We start from the raw sequence: 10,283 nt of genomic DNA on the forward strand, positions 1-10,283 counted from the left end.
GGACCTCCTCTGATGCGTCCTTAATGAACTCCTGGAGGGACGAGCGGCTCCTCCACCACAGAAGAAGACGCAGTGCAGAGCATGAGGAGACCCCCCCCCCCCCCATAATGACACAAGTACTCAGAGATCAATCAGTGGACCAACAGGAGGCATCACATACCTTGACTCCCCGTGACTCCTCGTGACTCCTCGTGACTCCTCGTGACTCCTCGTGACTCCTCGTGACTCATCGTTACTCCTTGTGACTCATCGTTACTCCTCGTGACTCCCAGTGACTCATCGTTACTCCTCGTGACTCCCCGTTACTCCCCGTGACTCCTTGTGACTCCTCGTGACTCCTCGTGACTCCCCGTTACTCCTCGTGACTCCTTGTGACTCCCCGTTACTCCTCGTGACTCCTTGTGACTCCCCGTTACTCCTCGTGACTCCTCGTGACTCCTTGTGAGTCCCCGTTACTCCTTGTGACTCCTTGTGACTCGTGACTCCTCGTGACTCCGTGACTCCTCGTGACTCCTTGTGACTCCTTACTCCCTCGTGACTCCTTGTGACTCCGCGTTACTCCTCGTGACTCCCAGTGACTCATCGTTACTCCTCGTGACTCCTCGTGACTCCTTGTGAGTCCCCGTTACTCCTTGTGACTCCCCGTTACTCCTTGTGACTCCTCGTGACTCCTTGTGAGTCCCCGTGACTCCTTGTGACTCCTTGTGAGTCCCCGTTACTCCTTGTGACTCCCCGTTACTCCTTGTGACTCCCCGTTACTCCTTGTGACTCCCCGTGACTCCTCGTGACTCCCCGTGACTCCTTGTGACTCCTCGTGACTCCTTGTGGGTCCTCAGACTCCTTGTGAGTCCCCGTGACTCCTCGTGACTCCCCGTGACTCCTCGTGACTCCTTGTGACTCCTTGTGACTCCTCGTGACTCCTTGTGACTCCTCGTGACTCCTTGTGACTCCCCGTGACTCCTTGTGACTCCTCGTGACTCCTTGTGAGTCCCCGTTACTCCTTGTGACTCCTCGTGACTCCTTGTGACTCCTCGTGACTCCTTGTGAGTCCCCGTTACTCCTTGTGAGTCCCCGTGACTCCTTGTGACTCCTCGTGACTCCTTGTGACTCCTCGTGACTCCTTGTGAGTCCCCGTGACTCCTCGTGACTCCCCGTGACTCCTCGTGACTCCTTGTGACTCCTTGTGACTCCTCGTGACTCCTTGTGACTCCTCGTGACTCCTTGTGACTCCCCGTGACTCCTCGTGACTCCTTGTGACTCCTTGTGACTCCTCGTGACTCCTTGTGAGTCCCCGTTACTCCTTGTGACTCCTCGTGACTCCTTGTGAGTCCCCGTGACTCCTTGTGACTCCTCGTGACTCCTCGTGACTCCTTGTGAGTCCCCGTGACTCCTTGTGACTCCTTGTGACTCCTGTGACTCCTCGTGACTCCTTGTGAGTCCCGTGACTCCTTGTGACTCCCGTGACTCCTGTGACTCCCCGTTACTCCCTGTGACTCCTCGTGTCTCCTTGTGAGTCCCCTTGTGACTCCTCGTGACTCCTTGTGAGTCCCCGTTACTCCTTGTGAGTCCCCGTTACTCCTTGTGACTCCTCGTGACTCCTTGTGACTCCTCGTGACTCCTTGTGAGTCCCCGTGACTCCTTGTGACTCCTCGTGACTCCTTGTGAGTCCCCGTTACTCCTTGTGAGTCCCCGTTACTCCTTGTGAGTCCCCGTTACTCCTTGACTCCTCGTGACTCCTTGTGAGTCCCCGTTACTCCTCGTGACTCCCCGTGACTCCTCGTGACTCCTCGTGACTCCTTGTGAGTCCCCGTGACTCCTTGTGACTCCTTGTGAGTCCCCGTTACTCCTTGTGACTCCCCGTTACTCCTTGTGACTCCCCGTTACTCCTTGTGAGTCCTCGTGACTCCTTGTGACTCCTTGTGACTCCTTGTGACTCCCCGTGACTCCTCGTGACTCCCCGTGACTCCTTGTGACTCCTCGTGACTCCTTGTGAGTCCCCGTTACTCCTTGTGAGTCCCCGTGACTCCTTGTGACTCGTGACTCCTTGTGACTCCTTGTGACTCCCTGACCTCGTGACTCCTTGTGAGTCCCGTGACTCCTTGTGACTCCTCGTGACTCCTTGTGAGTCCCGTGACTCCTTGTGAGTCCCTGACTCCTTGACCTCGTGACTCCTTGTGAGTCCCGTGACTCCTTGTGAGTCCCGTTGACTCCTTGTGAGTCCCGTGACTCCTCGTGACTCTCGTGACTCCTTGTGAGTCCCCGTGACTCCTTGTGACTCCCGTGACTCCTTGTGAGTCCCCGTTACTCCTTGTGACTCCTCGTGACTCCTTGTGACTCCTCGTGACTCCTTGTGACTCCTCGTGACTCCTTGTGAGTCCCCGTGACTCCTTGTGACTCCTTGTGAGTCCCCGTGACTCCTTGTGACTCCTTGTGAGTCCCCGTTACTCCTTGTGACTCCCCGTGACTCCTTGTGAGTCCCCGTGACTCCTCGTGACTCCTTGTGAGTCCCCGTGACTCCTTGTGACTCCTCGTGACTCCTTGTGAGTCCCCGTGACTCCTTGTGACTCCTCGTGACTCCTTGTGAGTCCCCGTGACTCCTTGTGAGTCCCCGTTACTCCTTGTGACTCCTCGTGACTCCTTGTGAGTCCCCGTTACTCCTTGTGAGTCCCCGTTACTCCTTGTGACTCCTCGTGACTCCTTGTGACTCCTCGTGACTCCTTGTGACTCCTCGTGACTCCTTGTGAGTCCCCGTTACTCCTTGTGACTCCTCGTGACTCCTTGTGACTCCTCGTGACTCCTTGTGACTCCTCGTGACTCCTTGTGAGTCCCCGTGACTCCTTGTGACTCCTCGTTACTCCTTGTGAGTCCCCGTGACTCGTGACTCCTTGTGACTCCTCGTGACTCCTTGTGACTCCTCGTGACTCCTTGTGAGTCCCCGTGACTCCTTGTGACTCCTCGTGACTCCTTGTGAGTCCCCGTGACTCCTTGTGAGTCCCCGTGACTCCTTGTGACTCCCCGTGACTCCTTGTGAGTCCCCGTGACTCCTTGTGACTCCTCGTGACTCCTTGTGAGTCCCCGTGACTCCTTGTGACTCCTCGTGACCCCTTGTGAGTCCCTGACTCCTCGTGACTCCCCGTGACTCCTTGTGAGTCCCCGTGACTCCTTGTGACTCCTCGTGACTCCTTGTGAGTCCCCGTGACTCCTTGTGACTCCTCGTGACTCCTTGTGAGTCCCCGTGACTCCTTGTGACTCCTCGTGACTCCCCGTGACTCCTTGTGAGTCCCCGTGACTCCTTGTGACTCCTTGTGACTCCTTGTGACTCCTTGTGAGTCCCCGTGACTCCTTGTGACTCCTCGTGACTCCTTGTGAGTCCCCGTGACTCCTTGTGACTCCTCGTGACTCCTTGTGAGTCCCCGTTACTCCTTGTGAGTCAGCGAGCTGCTGGTCGCCTCCTCGTGTGAGGGTGAGGATCAAAGTGGGAGTCTTGCAGGAGGTGCTGCTCAACAGGAGGCCTGAGGCCCAAACGGAGGCTGTAAACAGCCAGAGGACCATTTGGTCCAGAAGGAGGTCGGGGGTCGGAGCAGGAGACGCAGAAGCACCTCCTCGTACCTGCAGCTCGACCTTTGACCTCAACAGCTTTCATCTGAATGAAGGTGTGAGGTCAGGTGGGAGCCTCCTCCTCCTCCTCCTCCAGTTAAGAGTGTGAAGTGGGGATAAATCCAGATGTCAGCGCTCGCCTCTGTTTGTTCCTCCTCCGCTTCTCGATAAACAACACCCCCCCCCCCGTTCTATTTAAGACCCGGGCTTTTTTTACGGGGCGCTGTTATTCAGAGGAGGAGGTGCGGGGCGGCCATAAATTCCAGCAAGTGGCCCTCGGGAAGGAGGCGCGACGGCGTGCTGGTGACCTTTTGAGAGGAAAAGACTCCAATAACTCAAGAGGAGACGCAGGGAACCCCTCTAATGGAGGAGGACTCACCTGGAGGAGTCCTGCTGCTCCTGCTGCTCCTGCAGGAGGAAACTGGACTGGACATGAACCCTCTCTGCGAGAACAACAAACTAAATACAAGTATATAAGTATATGCTAAAATAACCTTTAAATCTCCTCGACAGTAAAGGTGTGTTTATGTCGACTGTCCCTCACGTGCACTCTTCACGTGCACTCTTCACGTGCACTCTTCACGTGCACTCTTCACGTGCACTCTTCACACTTTGCTCCTCTCTCCTCCTCCAGAGCTCTTTGGTGAAGGAGACTTCCCGTCGCGAGGAGGCGACATGGACGTCTTCTCCGAGCTGCAGAAGAAACACTCGGAGGCGAGAGGTACAAGCTGATGGCTGTGAGGTGGAGGTGAGGGTGGGGGTCCGGCTGGGGACCGGGTGGAGGTGAGGGTGGGGGTCCGGCTGGGGACCAGGTGGAGGTGAGGGTGGGGGTCCGGCTGGGGACCAGGTGGAGGTGAGGGTGGGGGTCCGGCTGGGGACCGGGTGGAGGTGAGGGTGGGGGTGAGGGTGGGGACCGGGTGGAGGTGAGGGTGGGGGACCGGGTGGAGGTGAGGGTGGGGGTCCAGCTGGGGACCAGGTGGAGGTGAGGGTGGGGGTCCGGCTGGGGACCAGGTGGAGGTGAGTGTGGGGGTCCGGCTGGGGACCGGGTGGAGGTGAGGGTGGGGGTGAGGGTGGGGACCGGGTGGAGGTGAGGGTGGGGGTCCGGCTGGGGACCGGGTGGAGGTGAGGGTGGGGGTCCGGCTGGGGACCAGGTGGAGGTGAGGGTGGGGGTCCGGCTGGGGACCGGGTGGAGGTGAGGGTGGGGGTGAGGGTGGGGACCAGGTGGAGGTGAGGGTGGGGGCCCGGCTGGGGACCGGGTGGAGGTGAGGGTGGGGTGAGGTGGGGACCGGGTGGAGGTGAGGGTGGGGGTCTGGCTGGGGACCAGGTGGAGGTGAGGGTGGGGGTCCGGCTGGGGACCGGGTGGAGGTGAGGGTGGGGGTGAGGGTGGGGACCAGGTGGAGGTGAGGGTGGGGTCTGGCTGGGGACCGGGTGGAGGTGAGGTGGGGGTCTGGCTGGGGACCAGGTGGAGGTGAGGTGGGGGTCCGGCTGGGGACCGGGTGGAGGTGAGGGTGGGGTGAGGGTGGGGACCAGGTGGAGGTGAGGGTGGGGGTCCGGCTGGGGACCGGGTGGAGGTGAGGGTGGGGGTGAGGGTGGGGACCGGGTGGAGGTGAGGGTGGGGGTCTGGCTGGGGACCGGGTGGAGGTGAGGGTGGGGGTCTGGCTGGGGACCAGGTGGAGGTGAGTGTGGGGGTCCGGCTGGGGACCGGGTGGAGGTGAGGGTGGGGTGAGGTGGGGACCGGGTGGAGGTGAGGGTGGGGTGAGGTGGGGACCGGGTGGGGTGAGGGTGGGGTCCGGCTGGGGACCAGGTGGAGGTGAGGGTGGGGTGAGGTGGGGACCAGGTGGAGGTGAGGGTGGGGTGAGGTGGGGACCGGGTGGGGGTGAGGGTGGGGTCCGGCTGGGGACCAGGTGGAGGTGAGGGTGGGGTGAGGTGGGGACCGGGTGGGGTGAGGGTGGGGGTCCGGCTGGGGACCAGGTGGAGGTGAGGGTGGGGGTCCGGCTGGGGACCAGGTGGGGGTGAGGGTGGGGGTCCGGCTGGGGACCAGGTGGAGGTGAGGGTGGGGGTCCGGCTGTGGAAAGGCCGGAGAAAGGAGAGGAGAGGAGAGGTCCTGCAGAGGTGGGCGTGGCCAACAGATGAGAGTCAGAGCTATGAGGTGGGCGTGGCCAACAGATGAGAGTCAGAGCTATGAGGTGGGCGTGGCCAACAGGTGAGAGTCAGAGCTATGAGGTGGGCGTGGCCAACAGGTGAGAGTCAGAGCTATGAGGTGGGCGTGGCCAACAGGTGAGAGTCAGAGCTATGAGGTGGGCGTGGCCAACAGGTGAGAGTCAGAGCTATGAGGTGGGCGTGGCCAACAGGTGAGAGTCAGAGCTATGAGGTGGGCGTGGCCAACAGGTGAGGCCCTTTCCTTACGGACTCCACCTTGAATACATGACTTTCTTGATGTTTGTTGTTCTCTCGGTTGAAGTCTTTGTGATAAGAGCTCACCGTAATGTCGTCCTCTCCACCTCCATTACTCTTCCTCCCTGTCGGCGTGTTCCTGTATTGTAATCTGAAATGAAGACGAGGCGGCCTCGACCAATCAGAGAGCAGCGCTGTGTGAGGAGTCATTACTCAGGGCTGACCTGCATCAAGTGGACCTGCAGCGGGGGACCTCCTGCTGCTGCTGGTGGTGGACCTCCTCCTCCTCCTCCTCCCCCCCTCCTCCTCCCCCTCCTCCTCCTCCTCCTCCTCCTCCCCCTCCTCCTCCTCCTTCCCCCTTCCTCCCCCTCCTCCTCCTCCTCCTTCTCCTCCTCCTCCTCTCCTCCTCCTCCCCCTCCTCCTCCTCCTTCCCCCCTCCTCCTCCTCCTCCTCCTCACAGCCCCGTGTTTTATATTCCCGCCTCGTGTTATTTATTCACAACACCTCTAATGCCGAGTTTTAATATGTTATTTACACATAAACAAGCGGCTATTTACAGCTCAGTGTGCAGCGGGCAGCAGGATGAATCGGCCGCGCCGCCTTGTCACAGTTTAACAATCTGGACCGCTAATAGAACCATTCGTCACGGGGCCGGGCCCCGAGGGGGGGGGCACACCGGGCCCCGGGGCGTCACTTTGTTTAAAGATCCGACACAGACACTCAATTAGGACGGACGCAGGTGCTCCGGCCACGCCGAGGAGGAGGGGTGGGGAGGGGGGGAGGAGGGGGAGGAGGAGGAGGGGGGGGCTCCAACAGGACATCCCACCTCTGCCCGCCGTCTCCCTGGATGTCCGCTCCGCCGCTCTGAGCCACTAAAGACACTCAAACGAGCTCCTGTGTGTTCTGTGACAGCCGGCGTCTGTCAGCTGTAATCAGGGGCTCAGAGGAGGAGGAGGAGGAGGAGGAGGAGGAGGAGGTGATACATCGGCTCCTGCACACAGAGAGACTTTAATCCCGTTGGGTTAATGGAGAGTTATTGCTTTCTGCAGGAGCGCCGTCCTTCTCTCCGGGCCACAGAGCTGGCTCCTGATTGGCTGCTGACGCCTCATGAATCAGTCGGAAGTGGAGGTCCTCCATTTGGAAGCCAATCAGAGGCCAGCGTTCAGCATGTCACATGCTCTTCATCACACTCTTCATCACAGGTCTGGAGCTGTCCATCAAGTGATCTTCAGCTGCATTCAAAGTGGAGAGTTCACAGCGCTGCAGAGGTGAAGGAGGAAGGAGGAGAAGGTTAAGGAGTAAGGAGGAGAAGGCTAAGGAGAAGGTTAAGGAGTAAGGAGGAGAAGGTTAAGGAGTAAGGAGGAGAAGGCTAAGGAGTAAGGAGGAGAAGGCTAAGGAGTAAGGAGTAAGGAGGAGAAGGTAAACTCCTCATTTTCAGCATTCTGTGTTCAGAGCTGTAACTCCATGAAGAGGAGCAGCCTGACCTACATCTCCTCCCACAGAGCTGCTCCCTCACCTCCTCCATCACTCTCTGGGAGTTCTGGAGCGCCACAATAAAAGAAATCATTTATATCACAACAGATTCCAGGAGAGGACATTCATACAGCGAAGAGGATGAACAGCAGCACGCATCAACGTGTTTCAACTTATGCTAAGCTAAAGCTAAACTTATGCGGGGGAAACTTGATGAGATCTGCATACTTAATGAGGCCGTCACACGTGATCATCACACGCTGCTTTGTGGGGGTCAGAGGGGGAGGAGCCAGATCAATGGAGACATTGGGTGTTGAGCTGTGATCCAGACTTTTAGACATGTTTCTGTGAGCTCGGTGCTGCCCCCGGTGGCCACTCCTGGTCTAGAAAACATTTACCCAGCCAAGGAGGACCAGGAGGACCAGGAGGACCAGGAGGACTAGAGGACCAGAGGACTAGAGGAACAGAGGACCAGAGGACTAGAGGACCAGAGGATTAGAGGACCAGGAGAACTAGAGGACCAGAGGACTAGAGGACCAGGAGGACTAGAGGACCAGAGGATCAGAGGGCCAGAGGACCAGAGGACCAGAGGACTAGAGGACCAGAGGACTAGAGGACCAGGAGGACTAGAGGACCAGAGGATCAGAGGGCCAGAGGACTAGAGGACTAGAGGACCAGAGGACTAGAGGACCAGTGGACCAGAGGACCAGAGGACCAGAGGACCAGAGGACTAGAGGACCAGAGGACTAGAGGACCAGGAGGACTAGAGGACTAGAGGACCAGAGGACTAGAGGACCAGAGGACTAGAGGACCAGGAGGACTAGAGGACCAGAGGATCAGAGGGCCAGAGGACTAGAGGACCAGAGGACTAGAGGACTAGAGGACCAGAGGACCAGAGGACCAGAGGACTAGAGGACCAGAGGACCAGAGGACCAGAGGACTAGAGGACTAGAGGACCAGAGGACTAGAGGATCAGAGGGCCAGAGGACCAGAGGACCAGAGGACTAGAGGACCAGAGGACTAGAGGACCAGAGGACCAGAGGACCAGAGGACTAGAGGACCAGAGGACTAGAGGACTAGAGGACCAGAGGACTAGAGGACAAGAGGACCAGAGGACCAGAGGACTAGAGGACCAGAGGACTAGAGGACTAGAGGACCAGAGGACCAGAGGACTAGAGGACCAGAGGACCAGAGGACTAGAGGACCAGAGGACTAGAGGACCAGAGGACTAGAGGACCAGAGGACCAGAGGATTAGAGGACCAGAGGACCAGAGAACTAGAGGACCAGAGGACTAGAGGACCAGGAGGACTAGAGGACCAGAGGATCAGAGGGCCAGAGGACCAGAGGACCAGAGGACTAGAGGACCAGAGGACTAGAGGACCAGGAGGACTAGAGGACCAGAGGATCAGAGGGCCAGAGGACTAGAGGACTAGAGGACCAGAGGACCAGAGGACCAGAGGACTAGAGGACCAGAGGACTAGAGGACCAGGAGGACTAGAGGACTAGAGGACCAGAGGACCAGAGGACCAGAGGACTAGAGGACCAGAGGACCAGAGGACCAGGAGGACCAGAGGACTAGAGGACCAGAGGACTAGAGGACTAGAGGACCAGAGGACTAGAGGACTAGAGGACTAGAGGACCAGAGGACCAGAGGACCAGAGGACTAGAGGACCAGAGGACCAGAGGACCAGAGGACCAGAGGACCAGAGGACTAGAGGACCAGAGGACCAGAGGACCAGAGGACTAGAGGACCAGAGGACTAGAGGACCAGAGGACCAGAGGACCAGAGGACCAGAGGACAAGAGGACCAGAGGACCAGAGGACCAGAGGACCAGAGGACCAGAGGACCAGAGGACCAGCGGACTAGAGGACTAGAGGACCAGAGGACTAGAGGACCAGAGGACTAGAGGACCAGAGGACTAGAGGACCAGAGGACCAGAGGACTAGAGGACCAGAGGACTAGAGGACCAGAGGACCAGGACTAGAGGACCAGAGGACCAGAGGACTAGAGGACCAGAGGACCAGAGGACCAGAGGACCAGAGGACCAGAGGACTAGAGGACCAGAGGACCAGAGGACCAGAGGACTAGAGGACCAGAGGACTAGAGGACTAGAGGACCAGAGGACTAGAGGACCAGAGGACCAGAGGACTAGAGGACCAGGAGGACTAGAGGACTAGAGGACCAGAGGACTAGAGGACCAGAGGACCAGAGGACCAGAGGACTAGAGGACCAGAGGACCAGAGGACTAGAGGACTAGAGGACCAGAGGACCAGAGGACTAGAGGACCAGGAGGACTAGAGGACCAGAGGACCAGAGGACTAGAGGACCAGGGCCTCTGGAGGCCGGCGCTCCATCATGCTCACGTCAGCCGGGTCAGAGAATAGAGACAATGTGCTCCAGCGGAGCGTTTATCAACCCGGGAGGGAACGACCTCCATCTATTCCTGGAGATCCAGACCGGAGACCAGCTGACCACCTGAGAAGCTTCATCACCACGAAGAGGAGGAGGAGGAGGAGGAGGAGGAGGTGCATCAGTCAAAGGAGGCCCCTGTGCTCCCTCTTATGAAGACATCACAGATGGGGTCTTTACCCCCAGTCACACTGATTGATACTTATTAAGACGTATTGATCATCATGTGAAACCATGTTGCCGTCTTGTTTTGAAATGTGTCTTATTTGTCTTCTACTTCTTTTTCTCCTTTTTCTCTTTCTTCTTCTCTTTCTCTTTCTGTTTCTCCTGCTCCTCCTTCTCCTTATCAGCCCCCCCCCACCTCTTCCCCACCTTCCACACGCCCATCCCGATGGACATGCGGCACCA

The 10,283-nt window shown here is 58.6% G+C and overlaps 1 protein-coding gene across 1 annotated transcript in view; it reads left to right on the plus strand.

Annotated features, from left to right (window-relative positions):
* LOC130204785 (zinc finger protein GLI2-like) overlaps positions 1-10,283 on the plus strand; it is a 36,506-nt gene that overhangs the window by 11,562 nt on the left and 14,661 nt on the right. The window contains 2 exon segments of the mRNA XM_056431751.1: positions 4,232-4,318; positions 10,226-10,283. The exon segment at positions 10,226-10,283 is cut by the window's right edge and continues 48 nt beyond it. Of these exon segments, the coding sequence (XP_056287726.1) occupies positions 4,232-4,318; positions 10,226-10,283 (145 nt within the window).

The sequence above is a fragment of the Pseudoliparis swirei genome, chromosome 14 (genome assembly GCF_029220125.1).
Source record: "Pseudoliparis swirei isolate HS2019 ecotype Mariana Trench chromosome 14, NWPU_hadal_v1, whole genome shotgun sequence".
Taxonomy (NCBI): domain Eukaryota; kingdom Metazoa; phylum Chordata; class Actinopteri; order Perciformes; family Liparidae; genus Pseudoliparis; species Pseudoliparis swirei.